A 24351-nucleotide genomic window follows, 5' to 3' on the forward strand; every position below is an offset into this window, starting at 1 on the left:
ACACAATACAGTTGATGTTTATATTACTCCTTGTATGTCCAGGTCTGGACATTTCGGACTACTTCGAGGCATGCATCAGAGCGGCACGTATCTTCATCCTGAAGGAGTATGATGACACATTACCAGCTGCCAGGCGGCATATGAAAGTGTAAGTAAAATATAGTTTTCAATATTTTTTTTTATCTATACAGTAAAGCAGTCATAATGAAATAAGCTGGAGAAATGGAGAATCCTGCTGTTTCTTTAATATTGACGAATCCTCAGTCGACTGATTTATGAATAAAATAATGTGTCCGTAGTGAGCTTTTTGTGTAATACTTTGCTTGAATTGGAAATCGAACCTAGCGTTACTAAGGAACGCCTTTGTTCTACCTTCTTATTTTTGAAAGTTAAAAATAATAGACATGTAACTCTTTCACGCAAAAACGACGGAAAGAATCATGCACAAAATATAATTAAACATCAAAACTTTTGGATTAAAAGTGTAAACGATGATTTTTTTATTGTAACGTATTTATTTAAGACAGCTTCTGCGGAGATTGTGCAAACCAGACCTGAAACAACTACTTGCGGATTCCACAAATATTTGTTCCGTATGGTAATCGAACCCACGACCTTCCGACGTAGTGAGGTGGCGACCACCTCAACCACAGAGGCCGTCTCAAAATTGAATTGTATTACTCATTATGATGACCAAAATTTATTTTCCTTTCAGCATGTACTGCGTAGACCTAATTGTCCGCTGTATATTCTGGGGTCTGATCATCTACTGGCTAAGCGGTTTCGTCATGTCACCCTTCAGTTCTACGACCTTGGAGGCCAGCGCAGCACCTACTGTTATAGCTATGGACGCTTAGTGGACAAAATTGAAGACGTATATCTATGTGTATAGTTTTATTGTAAAGTTACTTATGTCAAACCAAAATGTTTATACATTGGAATAATATAGCAGCTATTCTTCCAACTATGTTAGAGTCGACTTCCAGTCTCACCGAATGCAGCTGAATACCAATATTTTACTTGGAGCGACGATAAATTATATCAGCCTAGCCTTTCTTCTAACTGTGCTGGAGTCGGAATCCAGTCTCACCGGATGCAGATACCAGTATATTACATGGAGTGACTGTCTATCGGACCTCCACAACCCAGTTACCTGAGTTATAACACGATAATCTTCGTTAAGACTAGTTGTCAGACTGTCAAGCTTTTGTGTGTGTATCTTTGTGTGTATCTTTTCGTGTAGGAATAAGGTTACATTTTGAATAGATCTTTTAAAGTGTACGTGCCGCGTCGCTGACTCTATTGTTTATTTTTCAATCTTGCCATGATTTTTCAAGGGAATCTTCTGCCTATACTGTTACGGTGATGTTAAAATTAAGTATTATTGCTCAAATATTGGCTAATTATACTACTTTGTTTAAGTGTAGATAAATATTGTAGTCTGTATTGTTAAAAATTATACCAGTTTAAATTGTATGGCTATATAAAGTCCGTGTTTTCTTTTCAAATATCAACTGTTTTACTAATAAACGTCGTTTAAGCTCTTAAGTTATACAGTGTTACGTCTTTTCACTCATATCATCAGCCTCCCTTCCAACTATGTTGGAGTCGGCTTCCAATCTCTGGATGCAGCTGAATACCTGTATTTTACATGGAGCGACTGTCTATCAGACCTCCACTACCCAGTTACCTGGGTTATATTATTCATATAGTCTTGTTCACGTTTCAAAATTGATTGAAAGTGACAAAACACTGTATAAATTTTCAGAGCTTACTCGACCTTTATTTTTAAGATAGTAAATGTTCAATATACCTAAACATAGATCAAGTGGAACTCAAAGAGTATCCGAATTATCTAGAAATACTTTTGCAAATAGTTTGTTGAAAGATTATAAGATTGATCTTGCCTTTGGATACCATCATGTACTTTTAATGATACTTATTAATGATTCACTGATTTTTACTACCTTCAGATAAGTACTGGATAACTTATCTAAAAGATCTTTTGATACATTATTAAGTGGTAACTTATTTGGTACGTATTTGCAAGATATTGTTGTTTCAGGACTATTCTTAAGTTTTGTATATATAGATGATATTCTAGTTTTGTTAGTTTGTAAAATAGTGCATGCTGTAGCGTGGTTCAACGACGATATTGAAGACGTGTTTTGTATACCCATTGATATTTTTGTAAAAAAATAAAATATGATTAAAATATCTTTATTTCATTTTCATATTCCTTTGATAGTTATACTTATGCATAGAAGGGGTCTGAAAAACCCAGAGGTGCTTGTGACGAAGGAAAATGACAAAAATCGAGATTTCATCGAATCGAATAAGATGTCCGATTTGTTATTTTGACATAAAAAATTTATTTAAACAATAAACGATGTCTATGTCATGTTATCAGGAACTACAGAATTAAAGAAACCTTATTATAATTTGTTCGACCTGGAATATATATGGAAACTTCTATATCATCAATGATACAATCTAAATATGTGTGTGAAGCATCACTGCAGATGTACATACATACATATACACATCTTATGAGTTAAATTTTTCACTTTTTGTAAGTTGTTCCTGATGGAAACTAGGCAACATTTCGTATTTATATTTTTAAACCACCCAGTAGGAGGTGCCCCGTAAATCGGGGCTCCGGCGACATCTCGACATCATCAAGTGAATAGCGGTAAAAGTTTGAAATAGAAGAATTCTTCGGAATTTTACCGTTGAGCGTTGGTAAATCTTAGGTGTTACCGGAAAATCTTAGGATTTACCACAGTTCGGGCTTTTACAGTAACATATACAAGACACCTATTTGGTAAATGAAACAACAATATAATTACACTTAATACATTTAATTCGATAATAATATTTTTTTACATAAAACCTACGCACTAAGACTAAACCATTTTGTGACGGTGGCTTCTGATATCTGAGTTATAAACGTTGAGAATATTTACAAATAACTAACCGTTTCGGTCCCAATATCATATCCTCAGATAAGGATAGGCTAACTAAGGTAGAAATCTTTGACACTGAGTTTGATAACCAAGCATACTTAAGTAGATATATCTATTTACTTTATTACCTTTTGGCTTTCGTTTTACATTATCATTGTCGGAAATAAACAGGAATTTTAAGCAAATATGTATTTTGCTTCTGTTAGCTTGATTTTTCGGCGTTAGCTGATATCGTCGCACAAATTTGTCTACTCTATCCCAATCCTTATCTTTAGAATTGATATTGAAACCGAGGTTTGATAACACGGTGATAAGAAATCAGGTAAAATTGTGATTATTCATACATAAATGGCAATAATATTAAGGTGGTGTAATCTTTTTGAGGTACATTATATTATAAGTCGAATAAAACTTTATTTCATAGTATGAACTATGAATGAAGGTTTACACACTTTCAAGCTATACATAAGTATTTTCAATATAAGATTCCTGGGTCAAATATGCTCTTGTGTCGCGGGGACTTCTACAAACATACAAACAACCGACACAAAGTACAAAGAGACCCGAAACATTTTTTTGTGGATCGCACATATAATTGTCCCGAGTGGGAATCGAACCCTCGACTTTTGAACGCAATGGTAGCGGCGTGGTGACCTAAACCACTGCGTCACGGAGGCCGTCGAACTATTACTTGGTTACAATATTTCGTGTTTGGAATATTGGTATGTGGCCATATTTTTTGGCTGACCATATTTGACCCAGGTACCTTATTACCCAAATGGATTATTTTAAATTGGGATCACAGATTTCAATAACAATAGGTGTACATAACATGATACCTTAATAATGTGTTTAAAAATATCTTATTTGTTTATCAAAATTATTTAAATAATATTAAAAAATAAAATTGATTATTATTAGGAAATTGATAGTGATATTGTGTTCAAAGCAGAATGAATACCGTACTCAGAATTGACACTCAAAGTTAAGTAACTCTTTTTAATTCTTTCTCTAATATATATTTTTATGTAACAGAGAACTATATTAAAGTATGACTCAGATTTGAGTGCCAAATTTTGAGTGCTTTAATTATTTATTTAACGTACCATAAAGCCTGTACATAAATGACACATACTGTATCTTGGCTACAAGAATAAAACACCCTGTAACTAGCTCTTTTTCATCGCCAAACAGATTTATTATTATGAAACATCACTTCTTATTATAACCACTAGATGGCGCTTTTCCCAATTTTCTAGAATTAATTTATTGCTTCTATAGTAGTTAGAAACCTTTGACGTGAACTGTTGTCATGTTAAACAACAAGCGTGACTTGTATCACGGAGACGCTCAGCTCAAACACTGCACCTACATCTATGTAATGTACAAGTTACTTAACTCACTGATCGTTTACCGACCGGTGACTGCAATTGGATAGGAGCATTCCGTGATTGGGTTTCGAACCAGTTTCACAGCTTATGAATAAGTGTCAGATAACCAAACTACTAGATAAAAAGACAGCAAATATTTCATATATTTGCTGTCAACAACTCAGTCGCTTCGCAAACACTGGTATTCAGCTGCATCCTGTGAGACTGGAAGCCGAATCCAACATAGTTTGCAAGAAAGCTAATAATATAACTGACAATTAACGATTTTAAACTCTTGCGAATTGTACCAATAATATATTATTATAATGCAACGGGTCTTAAACGCGATTGAAGATTTTCAATAGTGTTAAAGACCCATTGCATTGTAACTGTCAATTATCCGTTTGATAAGCTATCCAACACTTATCCCAAGTGAAACTAGGCGTAAGAGTTTTGTTCCTTTGGTCAAGTAAAGAGTGACACCATTTAATTTTATTCTTGTAGCCAATGACCATACTAATAAGAAATAGACCCGCACTATAATTAATATTATTTTAGACTAGTCTATAGTGCTATAGTTTCTACCGGAGGCGACCAGCAACGAACCTAAATAAATAATAGCCGGTCGCCGCTTGGAATAGCTTGTGCACCCAGTATAATCTGTGAACAGAGAAAAAAAAATTGTAAATGCTATTACATAATATAGGCATTGGAAATTATTTATAGGCTTCATTACAGAATAATAAATATTGAAGTCAAAAAAACCTAATTTAAATTAGTTAAAATAATTTAGCTAACTTTCACACTACCGTTAAAGCTTAGTTCAAAAAGGAAATATATTGAAAATATTTTTTAGTACTTGTTTAAACACTATTAACATTGTTATTCTAAAGAATACATGTCTATACTGTTCTTATTTTCAAGAATTATTCGGATGCAATGATAATTAAAAAAAGAAAAAATCTTGGAAACAGCTAAACTAAAGTCTACGCAGACGTCTTGTGGGCAACCGCTAGTAAAAGTAAAACACGATGCATAAAAGAATACGGGAATTAACGCGAACACACATTTTATTTTAAAACGCCTAACGTTTCGGCGCAGGCTGACTGACTTTAAAAGTTATGAAATAAAACACAACTCACCTCCTCAATTTGGTTCTAGCAAGCGGCAACGAATCAACATTATCTTTCAGTATATATCTTCTAATGCCAAACATATAAGCGCCTATGTACGCGTCCCAGTCGAAGTCCGCCGGCCAGTGAGGGAACGAGCCAGAGTCTCTGGCAACACACGCGTCAGAATGTAGGGCTGTCAGCTCAGAGATGCCAAATTGCCATTCGTGGTTGGCAAAGTATTCTCCGGTGGCGGCTGCCATTTTGAAACGGCGGGCGAGTTTCATCATGCTGGGGAAAAAAGATAATTTTGGTATAAACTAATTCGTTAATATACGTGCGAGGTATAATATTAATAGTATTGTTCTAGCCAGTAACCGGCTACAGTGGACAGTTTCTTTGAAACTGACCAAAGGCGCAGGACTTCGTTTATAGTGTACACTCTATATTCCCTTACTCTCATAACCCAATGAAACGGATAACCGACACGACCAGTGAGAAGTCAGGCGCAGGACTCTCCGAGACACGAAGGTCTACGACCACAACATCATTACTCCGGCCAGTTTCTAAGAAATTCTTAACAGAAAATCTCACCAAATACTTTTTGGATTTGGACCTAGGATTCGAACCCGAGACCTTTCGTGCAGCAGTAGTACACACTGCCGATCGCGCCACAGAGGCAGTCGTAAGTGCCAGGTATATTACTATGGGAATAGGTTTGCCTCATATTACATGGGACATAGGATTGTTTACCATCGTCGGCGTACGCCTCTACCTAGACTTTTGGGTATACTAAGCGTTATGTCATAAATACGTCAATAAATGCAACTATCTGTAGTAGAATATCGTTCTACCAGTATTTCAAATTCAAATGCGCCAAAAACATAGGGACTTAATTGCTTTAGCCACTTTCTTAAATGTCTCAAGCTTTCCCAAAACTTAATACTCTGTATATTTACTCTCAACAAGCTTTTTTACATAAAGACGTCTTCTGTTAACAAGAACATTGTCACGGAGACTTTTACAAACATACAAACAAATTTCAGACAGACACGAAACACACATGTCCAAATTACATGAACATACATCACATGTGACAACGAACCCACGACCCTCAGCGCAGTGGTGACAGCCTACCGGCCACCATAACCACTACGCCATGGGCGTCATCACAGTGAACACATTCACGTGTTAATATATACAATGTACTTATGTGCATAACTTTCCTTTTTAAATACTCCTTCGGCGATATTTAAAAGGATCGTTTGCCAGAGAACATTTAAAATCTAAGCGTATTTATACCTCGGCACGTAACGAAACCATAGCGAGTTCTAATTCGACGCCAACGACATCTAGTTACGTGAAAAACAACATACTGGACGTATTAAACGTTTTAGTAAAGCGCCATCTAGTTGTGCAAAAGAAAACTAAACATTGTAAGTGAAAAATTGTATGAAATAAAACATATTCTGTAAAATCTTTTGTTCGTACTACTATCTATCCAATTATAGGATAGGAGACTGGGTTCCCGGGTCGGACAATGAATATGGCTTTTCATAATAACTGTTTAGTTTTGTCAATAAGTTACATGTTTTGTATTTTACGATCAACTGTGTTTGTGGTGCTTCGGTGGTATATGCGACTGTCGAGCTAGAGGTCTCGGGTTGGGATCCCGGATCGGGCCTTTAATTGACTCCTAATTTTTTCTGTAATTTCCCTGATCTTTAACTGCTAATTGTGTCCCACGGGATTATGAGGCGGGTTAAGAGAGTGTACCTGTGTTTTGTGCACACACTTGGATACTACAAACAAGTTCTGCTCAGTTTCTAAGAAACTGACTGCCGAAGTCCAATATCTAGTAAGACATTTCACGAAGCGCGTATAGTCAACACGCTTAGTTTTAACAACAGCCGCGCGGGTCGATCTCTGAAGTTAAACTTCGCTTGCCGAGTTGCTTCTGTGGATCGGTGACCATCTTGCACATATCGAATTCCTCCGTGTTTCGGAAGGCACGTTAAATTGTGGGTCCCGGCTGTCATTTTCGACCCGGCTGCCATTTTCGAAGATCTTTGATAGTCGTTAACTTACAGGAAGCCAACTCCAACATAGTTTGGAAAAAAGGCTAGGCTGATATACAAACATTTAGTGAAGGGCTGGCCCTCTTTAAAATTATATACTTACATAGCTTTTCTTCCTTGTGCTCTAAGAAGCAGGTCGTACAGGAATGCTGGTAGAAAGTGACAGGTCACCTCCCAGAATGTGTTCATGAAGCGAGACTCCGTGAACGAGAAGTTAGGATACCACATCACGTATCTGAAAGAATATACATATTGAATAAAATATATATGTTGGTGAACCTATAGTCCAACCAGGATAAACATAAAAGAGTTTTGACATTTACGATGACATTGTTATAAATAATAATAATAAATTTAACCCATTAATGTCCCACTGCTGGGCAAGGGTCTCCTCCCGTAATGAGGGAGGGGTTAGGCCTTGAGTCCACCACGCTGGCCAAGGGCGGGTTGGGGACTTTGCATGCTCTCAATAAATGTTTAAAACAAATTTTAGGCATGCAAGGTTTCCTCACGATGTTTTCCTTCACCGTTGGAGCATGTGATAATTATTTCTAATACACACATAACTTCGAAAAGTCATTGGTGTGTTGCCTCGGGTTCGAACCTGCGACCACTTGCGTGGGAGGTGTCAACTTATACCACTCGGCTATCACTGCTCTTTTGACATGACATTGTTATTGATTATTATTGTGACATTGTTATTAATCATTATTATGACATTATTATTAATTTGGAAATATTGACATTAAAAAGAGCAAGCCGTGAGTTTCTTGCCGTTTCTTCTCACGAGCAACAGCTTTTCCGAAACGGTGGTAGATAAAAAATATTTTGACGATTTCAAATACTTGTTAAAGTTTATGAAATAAAGAATATTTGACTCTGACTTTGACTTTGACTTTACCCTGTGAAATCTTTTCACGCCGAGAAATTCGTGGCCTGAGTTTCCTATAGATCGCGCAGGAGAAAATTTACATAGTTCTCTCACCGCAATACATACAATGGTACTTATGGTACACAGCGTTTAAAGATAACAAAAATCTGAATTACATAATCATATTGTGGGAGACTGGTGCCTAAGCTAAGCTCGAGTCTTGTACTTCAGGACCAGTATGACGCACCTCGGACATGATCTAAAATCACGTTGCTGTGTGTTTTTGCAATTTATATTATTAAGTAAGTCTTACCACATCTCGGGACTATGGAGTCCCAGATTTTTTGAAGGCGTGCGTAGGGCCGAAGCCAACACGTAGAGGCCCTTTTTAGACGGCTTTAATCTTTTACTAATGTGTGGTGTCACAATCCGGTGATTATCCCTGTTTACACTATAAAATGCACCCAAGGACAATCACTGGACTGTGTGGAACTATGGCAAAACTAACTGGAAAAACTACTTGGGCTATTGGGATGGGGTGCTTTTGCACGAGACATCAGGGGATCTCAGGGGATCTATGGGGACTATGGCGCCTGCCGATAACAAGTATATTATTATTCTTTTATATGTGGGGTGTGGGCTGAGGAGTTATATTATTATTACTCACTTGGTGGGGTTCTCGAGGGCCCATTTGACGCAAAGCTTAGTGAAATGCCCCCATTGCAGTGGGTTGATGGAGCCTGAAGTCACGTTGTATACTGGACATCTGCCTGGTCTGAAAACAAACAATTATGTTTAAGCTCTAAAGATTTATAACACGATTCTTTACAAAATGGAACTCAGAGGTCTTTGTTACAATAACCATAAAAAATATTTTAGGTGTTACTAAAAGGTACATTGTTACCTACCGGTGAGCGCAACTGGCTACGCCTACAAGTATGATAGCAGGAATCTTAGGATTAGTCAGTATTGTTATGGTCCTCTCGGGCCAACAACCAGGCCCGACGGACCAGGAATGTTAGGGAGCTCTGTAACCGTAACTTTCGGATATCCGATACAAAAAATAACCGTAACCAAAATAAAAATTCGGATAACATCGGATAGGGGTGGAGCATAATTGAGACACGGTATGACAAGTAGTTTTGATTGGCCAGGCGGCGGCGAAACCATTTTATTTGCTATTTTTATTTTCCTTTTAAATTATTTATAAATCTAACATCCGTAACCGAAATTATCCGAAAGTAATGGATAATCCGAAATAATTTCATATCCGTATCCGTATTAGGTATTGTAATCATTCCTATATCCATATCCACTCCGTATCCGATCGTCATCACACCACATTTTGACCATATTTGTGAACACTTACTGTTTAACCCCTTGCCTCCAAGCAGCAAGGATGCAGGAGTTGATGACCATGTCGACTGGTATCAGGTCCACCACGTAACGCTCCCTGCAGTACCCAGACCTGTATGTACCTCGGGATATCTCCATTATTATACCTGGCGAAGACAAAATATTATTAAACCAATAATACTTCAAAACAACATGTATGGATGTGAATGTAATGTGTGATGTTTATTTACAAATTTACCTGCGACCACTTGCCTGGAAAGCACCAACTTATAGCCGAGTGGTATAAGTTGGTACCTCCCACGCAAGTAGTCACAGGTTCGAACCCGAGGCAACACACCTATGACTTTTCGAAGTTATGTGTGTATTAGAAATAATTATCACTTGTTCCGACGGTGAAAGAAAACATTGTGATGCAACTTTGCATGCCTGAGAGTTCTTTGGAACAGTTCTTGAAGGTATGCAAAGTCCCCAACCCGATTTGGTCAGCGTGGTGGACTCAAGGCCCCTCCCTCATTACAGGAAGAGACCCTTGTCCAGCAGTGGGACATCAATAAATTTATTTAAGTTTCATGAAAAAATAAGTAAAATAAAAATTGCCTTTACTACACAAATGTCAAGTAAAAGACAATAGTTTTAGCGGTTGCTTAAGATAATGAAGTAATTGTCCGTTTAACAGTAGAAAACAAAGTTATATTATATTCTGTTCGTAAATTCTTACCAGTGACTCCATAAACGTTGTCTATCCATCCTGGGAACGGTTCTGCAATGGCTGCAGTCACTGAAAGGAACAAAAATAAACAGTTAGCTAGATAGAAGACTATAGACAAATGAATTGTACCGGAACAATAAATTCCAAGAAATAGCGAAATCAGGCCTCAACGTATCTCAGGCACGTGCGCGCGCCAATTTGTTTGTCTCAATATGGCCGCTGGCCGCTGCGCATACATCTACAATAATCTATATCTATACTAATATTATAAAGCCGAAGAGTTTGTTTGTTTCTTTCATTGATTGTTTTATTGTTTGTTTGAACGCTAATCCCAGGAACTACTCATCCGATTTAAAAAAAATCTTTCAGTGTTAGATAGTCCATTTATTGAGGAAGGCTATAGGCTATATATCATCACGCTACGACGATAAGCATATCTAATATAGATAAGACAATACCTAATTCTCTTACTTTTATTATGTTACTAGCGGACTGACCCGACTTTGTCCGGGTATAGCACAAATTTATCCCGTGATTTCAATCCCATGGGGAGATATATTATAGAATAAATGTGCTATCTAACTCTGAACGAATTTTAAAATCGGACCAGTAGTTCCTGAGATTAGCGCGTTCAAACAAACAAAATCTTCAGCTTTATAATATTAGTATAGATTTTCAATAGCCCAGAATTTGGTAACGTGCCCGGCAATAGGTTCGTAGCCTGTTTCATGTAATTTACTCAGAAAATGGCGAAATTCAGTTTTTTGATACATCTCTGTCTACCTTTTAGGTATAATAGGCGTGATGTTTTAAATGTATTTGATTACCCTACATTAACCTCTATCAAATCACCTGAAACCCTTTAAACATACGGTAAATAAATGAAACAAATCGATATTCTATCGATCGATGTAATAACACAGTAATAGCTCCTATTATAGGTCATCAAACAACGATACCGACGTTTTATAGACTAACGTACTATTCTATTCTGTCGTATGGTTAGTGGTCAACCTTGTGTCAAAGTTGTTCAAGCCGCCCGAAAGGCCTTTGACATGGCTTAAGGACTGTTATCTTAAAAGACAACCACCTATTTACGTGCTCTCCGAAGCTTGGAGACCACCAGTTTAAATACCACTATGCGGTCACCCATCTATGGAATGACCGCTTACCGACCGGTGAGCGCAGTTGGCTATGAGCGCCTCAAAACTTTACTTGCTAACTTTTTGTGACTTAGGACAGAATTATAATACAATCTTTAATCCCCTATTTTATCCCCTCGGGGGTGGAAATGATCAAAATTCTTAGCCAAAATAGCCAAATTTCAGGACGATCCATGAAGTGGTTTGGGCTGTGCGTTGATAGTTCACTATGTCAGTCAGTCGCCTTTGAGTTATTGAGATTTATGAAATTTGACATGCAGGTAGATGTTATGACGTAAGCATCCATTAAGAAAGGATTCTACCCCCAAGGGGACAAAATAGGGGATGAAAGTTTGTATGAAAATTCTGTCCTAGGTCACAAACCATGTGGACGAAATCGCAGGCAAGGGCTAGTATATTTTATTAATTAATGGTTTATAAATGACCTTCAAAAGGACACTGACCTCCATAAATAATATCAAAACATTTGATTTATATCTATTTAATCTATTGTATGCAAAATATACACTAATCTTATCCATATAAGTTATAGACCGACTTCGCAAAAGGTAGTGTTACGTGTTTAACTATGTTTGTATGTGTACGACGTATTAAAATGCTGTATCGGTTTTGATAGATGTATTACTGATAGGCTTTTGAATTTGATTTTAATTATACATAAATACATTTGTACATACATACAAATATAGGTACATAAATACATACATTCATACATATATATACATAATATCAAGCCTTTTTTCCTAATGGGATAGGCAGAGACAAAAGAACACCATTTGGAGCGATCTTTACAAACTTCCCTTGCCTCATTCACATCCATACATCTAGTTTTTAATTGTATAGACAAGTATTATTTATACAGACATAAATAACATAAAAGCAAACCTTGGCGCGGTCATTACATAGATGGGTGACCGCATAATGGCTTTGAACTAGGCGTCTCCGTGCTTAGAAGGGCACGTAAAAGTCGGTCTCGGTTGTTGTCAATTAAGATAACAGTCGTTAAGCCACGTCAAAGTCCTTCGGGCTTGAACAACTTTGACACTAGGTTGACCACTAACCATACGATAAGACGAAAAATCTAAACTAAGCAAAGCTTGTACTATGGTTCCCAGATTACTAGGAACCGGCGGTCCTGTATGACAAGATGTATATATGTGAATGAAGCAAGGGAAGTTTGCAAGGATCGTACCAAGTGGCGTTCTTTGGTTTTTATCTACTCCTATGGGAAGAAGACGAGATTTTAAGTATGTATGTACGTATGTATGTATGTATCCAATAATCCACGTGAAAGTGCTCTACTTTAAAACAAGTTATAAAAGGTTAAAAAGTACCTATTATATTATTGAAATCATAGAGTAGAGACCGCGTGCGTTTTCCCGCCCACTTTCGCATGACATTCATCAAATAGTCATAGACAATATCGATTAGAGGCACACGTGTGCGTTCACACAGCCTTTTATTATTTCATAGACAATTTTCTTTTCATAGAAGTGAAAAAGTTATAGTATATTTTTAAACATATTGTACGTTTCATATCTGTCTTCCAAATTATTTAAAAGTCGGCTTCCAGTCTCACCGGATGCAGCTGAATATTAGTAGCTTAATCTAAGAGATCGACCTGGTCGGCTATTGTTAACTAAGCCACGGGCTTCTCAAAGCTCCTAAATCTGGATATTAAATTTGTACGTGCAGTTAGCATAAATTGCTGAACCAATTTCGATACAGTTTTCACAATTGTATTGCTTCGTAAGGATCACCTAATAACTAATAATAATGAGCGTGTATTTAATAATGTAATGTAAGTAGTATGTGTCAATCTAGGACATAATACCATTGGACTAAATTCCATCCGAATTCGTTCAGCCGTTACGGAGTTGGGCAAGGGTATTCTATATCAGTAGTTTTAATTGCAAAAGAACTGTGTGTAATATGGAAGCAGGTTCGATTTCCATATTTTTTTTTTATTTATATTTATTTATTTTATTTATAATGACTAATGCTAAGTAAGTTGATAAGAAAAAAAAATGGTCTGTGAATAAAGAGATTACTTATTTAAGTTAAGTATCAGCATAACACAAAATCTTCTTATAGATTTATTACTGCTACTCTGCTCCTAATGGTCGTAGCATAATGTTATGTAGCCTATAGCCTTCCTCAATAAATAGACTATCCAACATTGAAAGAATTTTTCAAATCAGACCCGTAGTTCCCGAGATAAGCGCGTTCAAACAAACAAACAAATAAACAAACTCTACAGCTTTATAATATAAGTATAGATTAGGTAAGGCAAAATCTACTTAAAGATAAGGTAAATCTTATTTATCAAATAATCAAGTCAAAACAAAAACCTTATTATAAATAATTCTAATCAGTCAATATCAATAATCTAACTTACACTTAGGTAACAGCACAATAAACATTAAAAATAATAACTCTAGAATATACTGAAAAAAATCTTTTACCTCCCGGTTTTTAATATGAGTTTAAACGCTATTGAATAGATAAACTACCGCTAAATGTACCTCAGAAACCGAAGGTTAGTCATTTATCAGTCATCAGCTTCTATATTATAAAGCTGAAGAGTTTGTTTGTTTGTTTGAACGTCCTAATCTCAGGAACTACGGGTCCGATTCTAAAAATTCTTTCAGTGTTAGATAACCCATTTATCGAGAAAGGCTATATATACAATATCATCACGCTACGACCAATAGGAGCAGAGTACCAGTAAAAAATGTTACAAAAAACGGGGAAAATGATGACCCATTCTTTCTTATTTCTTATTGCTTTACCCTTTGGGTACGGAACCCTAAAAAGATTTAATATTGATTGATTACATACAGAAGTTGGTAAGGACCGTAGCAACATTGTGTTCTTTGTTGTCTGTCTACCCCTATGGGAAAAAGGAGTGATTTGATGTATGTATGATTACATTGTTATATATAAACCTATGTATTCCTATATAACAATGGTATAGTTTAGTTACAGGTTTCCTGTCCCTATAATCCCATGTGAACTATGTGAATCCTATTGTTATCCAAGCACTTTAATCCCACGCAAATGGTCGAGGGTTCAAACCAAATAACTTTTCTAAGTGATGTATATCACTCTAGCCTTTCTTACAACTATGTTGGAGTCGACTTCCAGTCTCACCGGATGCAGCTGGATATCAGTGTTTTGCATGGAGCAACTGCCTCTGATCTCCACAATTCAGTTACCTGGGTTATATCACCCTTCGGTAAGACTGGTATCAAACTTATGACTACTGTTAACGACTGTCAAAGATCTTTGAAAATTACAGCCGGGACCCACAATTTAACGTGCCTTCCGAAACACGGAGGAACTCGATATGTATAAGATGGTTACCCATCCAAAGAATAACCTCAGCAAGCTTAATCTCAGAGATCGATCCGTGCCGCTGTTGTTGACTAAGCCCAGAAATGATATAGTAATAAGTAAAATTTTGTACAGAAAAATTAACTCCTAATCACTAGAGCTGCCGTTCACCATGTCTTCGAGAGGACCCACAATGGTTGTAACTTGAGTTACACCCTGTAAGACATACAAATGTAGGACAGTAGGTCAATCCTACTGTTAAATTATTTAATTGGCCCATTACTGGCCTAATTTCATGAACGATGGTTCTACCGAAACACACCGTCTTTTATACTTCAGTCGTGAAAGAAACCATAGCCCCTCAGCCGCACTAGGTTAGCGTGATGTTTATAAAATCTATACTAATATTATAAAGCTGAAGAGTTTGTTTGTTAGTTTGAACGCGCTAATCTCAGGAACTACCGGTAAAATTTGAAAAATTCTTTCAGCGTTAGATAGCCCATTTATCGAGGAAGGCTATAGGCTATATTACATCACGCTACGACCAATAGGAGCAGAGTACCAGCTGTCGTCAGTCGTCAGGCAGTCAGCTAGTCGTTATTATAGGTTAGGTATACATTCTAGTTGACAATGCTTAAGGTATGATAATGCTGACATGGTAATATTGTGGCCAAAAGCTCCTAAATATAGATCAAAAAAGAGTATTTTGTTCCGCAATTTCATTGATTTTCTCACTCCATAAAAACCCTGCAAATCCTAGAAGAGTTTGTGACAAAAACTTGTAATAAAATCTTCTCTCTACACAAAAAAGCTCGATATTTGGGTACCTCACGAGCTCACTTAAAGAAACCTAATGAACCGTGTACTCATTTGTGATTCTTGAAGCCAAAGAGATTATATTACAAGTTCATACATACTATAATGCGAAAAGACTTTTTCCCCGACCTAATATAAACACATTGTTAGTTTATTTAGACTTACCTATGGAAGGGCGAACGATGCATACAGGTAAGTTGGTATGACTGTACACGATCGCTTCTGCTAACGCCTTCGTTAGAGTGTAGGGGTTTGGGTGATCGCCCTGAAACAAATATGTGTCTTAATAACTATTTCTTTTAGCTGTATGTACGACAACTACGAACTGCAACCTATAGGCCATGTAAGAATTTAAACCCCGAAGAGAAAAAATATGACCTAAGAATTGTACCTGAAAACGCTAATAAAGAAATCTTTATATATATAATTCTTCTGTAAGTGTGTATGTCACTGAACTTCTGTTAAACGACTGGACCGATTTTGATGAAATTTTTTGTGTGTGTTCAAGGGAATTTTCTAATTAAAGATGTGTAGACAGGACAACTTCTGTCGGGTCCGCTAGTTATATATAAAAGCTTTGTAAAACCGCATCAAAGTGGAAAATTTTGGGGGTAAAAATCACCGCCTCTTTTTATCGGAAAAATTATAAAAAAAAAGTAATAACAATAAAAAGTCCCCACGAGACAAGAGCAATTCCTATTGCGGGAGTTGTCTTTAAAAAACAGAAAGCAAAGAAAGAAAAAAATAATCTTCTCACCTGTAAGGTCTCAGAGATGACTTCCACAGTCTCAGCTGGCAGCATCTTGGTGCACCTCACGATGCTGTCAGGGTCATACGGAGGAGGGTACACGCGCTCCTCAATGTTAGACCTGGGAGCGTTGCTGTACGCCGTGGAGACGTGGACCAGGGCCTGATGAGAAGAAGAAGGATTAACCCCCCGGTTTCCTAGTACATTTAGCGGTAGTTTATCTTTTCAATAGTGTTTCTTTGTATGAGTTTTGACGCTATTGAATAGATAAACTACCGTTTTTACTCAGAAACCGGGGGTACGTGATTCCGTAGATTATTGTTTGAAGTTGCTGTCTCCGTGGTGGTTAAGGTTGCCTCATCGCTATCTTTGTGTTGGAAAGTCGTGAGTTCCTTTTTTAACCCTTTAACATCGTACTGCTGAGCAAGAGTCTTTTCCCAAACGAGGGAGGGGTTAGGTCTAGAGTCCACACGGAATTATTATTTGTGCGATCCACAAATAATTGTTTTGAGTCTAGTTGTACTTTGTGTTTGTTGTTTGTATGTTTGTCAAAGTACCCGTGACACAAAAGCAATTCTAAGCGCGGGAGTTGTCTTTTCTCAAAACAAAATAAAAATATTTGACGGCCTCTGTAGTGCAGAGGTCTCCAGAGATCTCGGGTTATATAAAGCCCTCGGTCCTGCGTCGGAACTATCGCTAGTCATGTCGGTTATCCGTCCCACCGGGCTATGAGAGTAAAGAAATAGAGAGTGTACCTGTGAATCGTGCTCACACTTAGACACTACAAATAAAGACCTACACCGTTGTCTGGTTTCAATGAGACTAGCCGCTAATTCATGATCAATGCCTTATAGAATCAGTCGAAACAATTCTTAAACAACACACAGCTGTAAAATTTCCTCTCCACCTACCTTCAACTTAGGCATATCTTCAGCCAGCTTCAACAAAGACGCTGTTCCTTGCACATTCAACAACGTAGCAGCATGCAGCGGCTCCGTGAACCTCACCGTAGCAGCCGAATGGAACAGCGTGGTCACTTTACCCAGCAGTTCTCTCTGTTCAGGACTGACGCCGAGGTTCGGAGCTGATACGTCACCGGTGATAGGGTACAACTTGCCGAGACGTTCAGGCCAGCGCGCGCGGATGCGGTCGAAGACCTGTGAAAGAGTTTGTTGAGGCGAAGGTTTTTGAGGTTATGATTTGGTTAGTATAGATTTTTATCAAAGAGAGGTTTTAGAAAAGGAGATTCTGGCTATGTATAATTTATTAAGGAGAAGTATTAAAACAAGAACTCCTTCTTGTTTTGGTTAGAATTCGGTAATACTTTTGTAAGATGTTTATGAATTAAAATTATTTTGTTGCCTTTCAAAAAGGTTAGGTCCGTATTAGGTATACATATATATGATACGATGTATTTAATGAAGCAAAAGAAGAATGTAGCAGGTGGCGTTCTATGATCTCTTCCATCAGAAAAGGGCGTGATTTGATAAATGTATTTATGTATTATTATGCTTAAGTTATAGTTTAAGTCTAAATCTCTTAGAAAAGTATTTAGTAATGATTCACTTTGAGGTAAATGCATGCGATAAGTTTTTTTAAGGTGGTGTGTAAAAGACTTAATAATTTTATTGGAAAAGATTAACCCGATATATCTTCAATGAAAGAATCTGTTCCAATCCGTTTTGGTAGTAAGCCACTACAGGATGTTAGAATAGAAAACTATTTACAGAAATAATAAGGATACCTAAATAACATTTTTGAAAATGCTGTTTTCATTAACAACAACCAATCTTTTCGTCCCAAATTGAGTAAACTAATACAAAATTAGCAAAGACCTATACCAATATGTTCAAACAGACAAACAAACAAACATACATACCTCAAACCAAAAAGAAATCAACGCACCTGATTTTTCAACAACTCCTTATACCTTTGATCTACCGTCAGACCTCTCTTTGGTCTCATGAGGACGTAAATCGTCTTGATTCCTGGGCAACTCCTCAGCAGCTTCTCCAGGAGTGCTTTGCCAACAAAACCGGTTCCTCCAGTGACGAGAATGATTGAGTCTTCGTAGAAGTCGGCTATGGCTTCTGAAGACTTGTCCGGTGTCTCCGAATTGCCGTGGTTCTCATAGTTCAGGTTGATGGCAGTCAGATCGTTGCCGTTCAGCATTTCTAAGTGTTTTCTGTGAAAGAAATTGATCTTGAGCTGGTGGAATGATAAAGTGAGATGTCATATCTATTTTATCCAAAACGAAATTATAGGGGGTCGAAAATAGCCTGAATTGCTTCGAGAAAAGGATGGTACGGCCGAGCTGCTTTTTTTTGCTCGACTTGCGGGGGCACTGCCGTGTCCCCAAATTTATGGATAAAAGTCCCTAAATGTCATTTAACTAGATAAAAAAAAATTATATGAATGAAACAAAAGGATTTTTTTAATGTCGTATCATATAACATTCCTTTATCGTCATCGTTAGCATGTGTTCATCTGGTTTAATTTTTTTTTAAAGATTTGTTTTTAAAATTACAGCTCCCTCTCTTAGAATTGTTTTGCAAACATACAAACAACGGACCCAAAGTACAACCAGACTATGTGGGAATCGAACCCACGACCCTTAGTCGACGACGAATCTTAATCCGATGTAATAAGAGGCGAGCCTGTTGCCATATACCGGGCACGTTACCTAACTCCGGACTGCTATAGAATATCTTTGAACAGAATATGGAAATAAAAAATAGTTTTTAAATATTATACTTACTGATATGCATCCATTTTATCGGTGGTTATAATTTTCGTGTCCATTTCGAGAACAGTTGCTTCGCTTCCAAAATATTCAGATCTGTAACAAAGGGAAACAATATTACAATATAAGATGATAAGCACATAATTTTTACCAATAAAACATGACTCTTAAATAACTTTTTTAATACTATAACTGTCCCACTGCTGGGAAAGAGCCAAGAATTCTTTAACACATTTCTTGAAGGTGGAAAGATCCCTAACCCCTAATCCTAACAGCTTCCTTGTTTGGAGGGACACTTTTGCCTCTGTGGCGCGGTCGCTAGTGTATGCGACTGCCGCGCAAAGGTCTCGGGTTCGAACCCAGGCCGGGCCAAAGTCTTTTCTGAATTTTCTGTTAGGAATATCTCAGATTGCTCTGAGTCGGGAAGTTGAGGTTGAAGACCTCCGTGCCTCGGAGAGCACGTAAGGCCGAGGATCTTGCAATTGACCTCTCACTGGTCGTGTCGGTTATCCGTTTCACCGGGCTATGAGAATGATGGAATAGAGAGTGTACCTGTGTATTGTGTACACACTTGGACACTATAAACAAAGTCTAGCACAGTTGACTAATTACAATAAAACTAACCGCCGTAGCTGAATATCGGACAGAAGGATATTATTATTAGTGGTAGTCTTCTTCAATAAATGGACTGTTGCTGAGATTAGCGCGTGCAAACAAACAAACAAACTCTTCAGCTTTGTATTGATAGTATTTAAACACTTTAACATTAAGTTATATACTAACCATACGCTAAATAAATACGAGGAACTCTAATTTTCATCATATCGTAAACATAATAATCTTAAAAGTCATGTTTTTTGTTCACTATGTCGACATACAGACAAACAGTGTTACATAAAATATACCACTTATATATTAAGTAATCATTAACTGTGTCACATCTTGTTTGTATACAATATTTGCACGTGGATTTACTTGCATACTTACCCTCTTATTCATAAACACGCTATAAACCTATTTTAGTTAAAAAACTACTATAATATGTCTTCTCTCTTTCATTTAGCTAAGGAGTGAAAGAAACAAAACTCTTTATAAGCCTTTAATAACTTCATATTATTATATTTTTATGAATAAGTGGGTTACTCTACAATTTTATATTATCGTAAGGTTAGTGGTCAACCTAGTGTCAAAGTTGTTCAAGCCCGAAAGGCCTTTGACATGGCTTAACGACTGTAATCTTAATTGACAACAATTTAATATTTTATATATTTAATATTTTTTGGACAACTCACACACGGTAATGTGACTCCAAACTAAGCAGAGCTTGTACTATGGTAACCAGACAGCTGATATGCATACTAACATATATATTTCTAAATACATACTTATACAGATAAATTAACAACCAGGCTCAGAACAAATTGGAACCAACTTTGATCATGCACTCCGAAGCACGGAGACTTCCAATTCAAGTACTACACGGTCACCCATCTGCAGAACGACCGGTTCAAAGGTTGCTTAGCCTAAAAAATCTCTAAAACCCTTAAAATCTGAATTAAATTTAAATTGGACCATGTAGGAAACATTACCTTTCAAACAATAATAACATCAAAATCGTTCTACCCAGTAAGACCAAATGAAATAACAAAAGTAAGAAATACAGACAAATTATTATTGAGAATCTCCTCCTTTACGAAGTAGGCTTTAAACTAGCCAATTTAACTGTAGTTTGATTATAGTGTGTACAATACACAGGTACACTCTCTATTCCTTCACTCTCATAGTCTGACACGACCGGTGAGAGGTCAGGCGCAGGACCGACGGCTTTACATGCTCTAAGCCACGGAGGTCTGTGGCCTCAAATTACACATTACATGATCCGAATCAAATGGCTTACTCCCAACGTAATTGAATTCGAGCTTATATTATGAAATCGTACTCTTAAATTACTAACCAGTACGTTATTGAACAATGATATAAAATGAAAATATTGTGAACTAGAGACCGCCCGTGATTTCGTCCGCGTGGAAACCCCGTGTTAATCCCAATTCCTCGGGAACTGCGGTAAAAAAAGCTTATGTGTTATCCAGGTCTTCAGCTACCTATATATCAAATTTCTTCGTAATCGATTCAGTAGTATTTGCGTGAAAGAGTAACAAACATCCATACATTCTCACAAACTTTCGCATACAATTTATAATATTAGTAGAATAGTAGGATTAAACACTGACTGCCTCTGTGGCGCAGTCGGCAGTGTATCTGACTGCTGATCATGAGGTCTCAAGTTCGATTCCAAACTCCGAGCTACTATTGAGAATAATCTAATGTTAAAGAAAAGGTATACAGCACTTAGCCAGATCCGAGAATCGAACCCGAGACTTCGCAAATTAAAGGTCGTATACACTACCGCCCGAACCGAAGCGACAGTCTAAAAGTCTCTAAAAATATGCTATTTTACAGAACAGGGAATTAACCTAGGACCTCTTCATCCTTTGCCAGACTTGGTCATGTTTGAAGTCAAGGTGATTAAAAGTTTAATCACTATGACATTATAATTAATCAATCAAATTAATTATAAACTATTAGTATTCTATAAGCATTGTGACGAGACAATGAATTTAAATTTATATCAATTACTAGCTGACCCGCGCAACTTCGTTTGCGTCACATAAGAGAATGGGTCAAAATTTTCCCCGTTTTTGTAACATTTTTTAATGCTACGCTGCTCCTATTGGTTGCACCGTGATATAGCCTATAGCCTTCCTCAATAAATTCAAATCGGACCAGTACCTAGTTCCTGAGATAAGCGCGTTCAAACAAACGAACAAACAAACAAAAGCTTTATAATATTAGTATAGACTAGAAGCCGCCCGCGACTTTGTCGGCGTGGAAACCCTTCCCGTGTAAATCCCGATCCCTCGGGAATTCCGGGATAAAAAGTAGCCTATGTGTTATTCTGGGTCTTTCAAATTTCATCGTAATCGATTCAGTAGTATTTGCCTGCAAGAGTAACAAGCATCCATACATACTCACAAACTTTCGCATTTATAATATTAGCTTCTTGTGAAACATTTTTAATAGGGATATGAGTGAAATCTTAAATTAACAAATTTTATATACCTTTCATGGTTTTAGTAACAAAAAATCTATTTTTTATTACTTAAATTGGATTTCAGCAGTATTTCTAAGACGTTTATTTGTATAATAATTCAACAATTAATTACTGATTATTATTAAACACTTTTTATTAATAACTCTATTTAGCACACAAGAAAATAACGGGTATAATTTTAATACACCGTTAATAAGTATTAAAAAAATAGGATTTGTCTAACTACTGAAAAATTCCGCACTGAACCACACTTCAGGAAATAGCTAAGTCAATAAAAAATCCTTTATTACACTTTAAATCGTATTTATTAATAAAAAATATTTTTTTATTACGAGAAATAGGTTTATCTAAAAATATTTATTTTACCATTGGAATATGTTTCCGAAAACGACATATTAAATAAAAAATACCGAACATTTTTTTACTTATTTTACAATAATAATTAATAATAAAAAAAACAACGTACTCACCAAAAATAATTCGAAGCGCTACCCTCAAAAAAATGGTCACAATTTTTTTTATTATTTTTATTTATTTATTTTTATCATTTTTGTTCCGTGGTTAAACACTGGTGTGCCTCGCGGCGCGGCCCGGCTTTCACTGGACGAGCGTTCACGTAATAATCGCTGTAACGGTTTGGAAACACACGTCTGATTATTGTGAACGGAGACGCTGCGTTTTGTTTTGTTTGGTTGATGTTATGGTAATTTAGAATATATTTGATTTCGATTGTTTTCGAGCTTGGAGTGAGGATTATTGTTGATTTTTGTGGTGATTAAGTCACGGTTATTATAGCAGTCCGTCGTATAGCCGAGTTAATGTGTGTGTTAAAAATAATTATCACTTGTCCTTGTATGTTGTTGTTGTTTGTGATAGCCGAGTGGTTTAAGTTGACACCTCCCACAAGTGGTCGCAGGTTCGAACCCGAGGCAACACACCAATGACTTTTCGAAGTTATATGTGTATTAGAAATAATTATCACATGCTCTAACGGTGAAGGAAAACATCGTGAGGAAACCTTGCATGCCTAAAATTTGTTTAATACATTTATTGAGGGCTTGCAAAGTCCCCAACCTGCACTTGGCCAGCGTGGTGGACTCAAGGCCTAACCCCTGCCTCATTACGGGAGGAGACACTTGCCCAGCAGTGGGACATGAATGTATTAATTTATTTATTATTATTTATATTTTAAAAAAGACAACTCCCCATTAAGAATTGCTCTTGGGCCGCTGAGACTTTTACAAACATACAAACAACGGACACAAAGTACAACCAGAAACGTAACAATTTGTGCATCGCACAAATAATTGCTCCGTATGGGAATCGAACCTACGACATCCCGACACAATATTAGCGTGGCGACCTAAATCACTGTCATTTTTATATGAGTTTAAACGTTATTGAATAGATAAACTACCGCTAAATGTACCTCAGAAACCGACAAGCTGTTAGATTATAATCGTACGAAGAAAAGCTAGTGAACGTTATAACTACAAAATCTTCTTCTTCTTATCGTATGGTTAGTGGTCAACCTAGTGTCAAAGTTGTTCAAGCCGCCCGAGAGGCCTTTAACGTGGTTTACTACAAAATAGCCGCACACAATATGAGCCCGTATGTTCGTTTCTTACGCATAAAGTTGCGTTTACAAATCGGCTATTTACCAACTCATAGGGCTTTTTCTAATACATAATCATCGTCATAGATACCCGTGTAACATCCGGCATTGAGGTTAAGCAACGTTGGTGAGGTTTGGAAACGGATGGGTGAGCAACAGGGAAGCGTTTTAAAAATAATGAAATGTAGAAGTTATTGAAAATGGTAGATTATTTTCGTGTATTTCGAACAGTTTTTTTTGTATGGGACAGTGTTAGGTTATAATTTATAAAAAAAAATATTATTTACGAGTATAAATACATAAGTTCCAAATTAAATTTTTTATCTGAAATTTTATTATTAGCAAATATAAATTAC

At 36.8% G+C, this 24351-nt stretch overlaps 2 protein-coding genes across 2 annotated transcripts in view; one reads left to right on the forward strand and one right to left on the reverse strand.

The window, feature by feature from the left end:
• Window positions 1–2215, forward strand: part of LOC142984864 (putative fatty acyl-CoA reductase CG5065) — a 35845-nt gene extending 33630 nt beyond the window's left edge. Inside the window, exons 13-14 of the mRNA XM_076132722.1 lie at window positions 43–148; window positions 716–2215. Of these exons, the coding sequence (XP_075988837.1) occupies window positions 43–148; window positions 716–857 (248 nt within the window). The 3' untranslated portion in view covers window positions 858–2215. The remainder of the gene's footprint in view (window positions 1–42; window positions 149–715) is intronic.
• Window positions 2216–2842: 627 nt separating this feature from the next.
• LOC142984863 (putative fatty acyl-CoA reductase CG5065) lies at window positions 2843–23010 on the reverse strand. The gene is made up of 12 exons (XM_076132721.1): window positions 22851–23010; window positions 19284–19364; window positions 18431–18710; window positions 17437–17682; window positions 16535–16687; window positions 15943–16042; window positions 10472–10531; window positions 9767–9899; window positions 9065–9172; window positions 7630–7761; window positions 5479–5739; window positions 2843–4996 (listed from the first exon to the last, which is right to left on the reverse strand). Exons 2-12 carry the CDS (start codon window positions 19325–19327, stop codon window positions 4918–4920), a joined length of 1596 nt encoding a protein of 531 aa, XP_075988836.1. The 5' UTR covers window positions 19328–19364; window positions 22851–23010; the 3' UTR covers window positions 2843–4917.
• Window positions 23011–24351: the final 1341 nt, after the last annotated feature.

The sequence above is a fragment of the Anticarsia gemmatalis genome, chromosome 28 (assembly GCF_050436995.1).
Source record: "Anticarsia gemmatalis isolate Benzon Research Colony breed Stoneville strain chromosome 28, ilAntGemm2 primary, whole genome shotgun sequence".
Classification (NCBI taxonomy): Eukaryota; Metazoa; Arthropoda; class Insecta; order Lepidoptera; family Erebidae; genus Anticarsia; species Anticarsia gemmatalis.

Bases quoted from the DNA above. Each gene is read 5' to 3' on its own strand.
- LOC142984863 (XM_076132721.1), bottom strand. From the start codon at position 19,327: ATGGACACGAAAATTATAACCACCGATAAAATGGATGCATATCA. The intron at 16,043-16,534 runs GTGAGAAGATTA...TATTTGTTTCAG, and splicing joins TCATCTCTGAGACCTTACAG to GGCGATCACCCAAACCCCTA. The intron at 9,900-10,471 runs GTAAGAATTTAC...TGTCTTCGCCAG, and splicing joins CAACGTTTATGGAGTCACTG to GTATAATAATGGAGATATCC.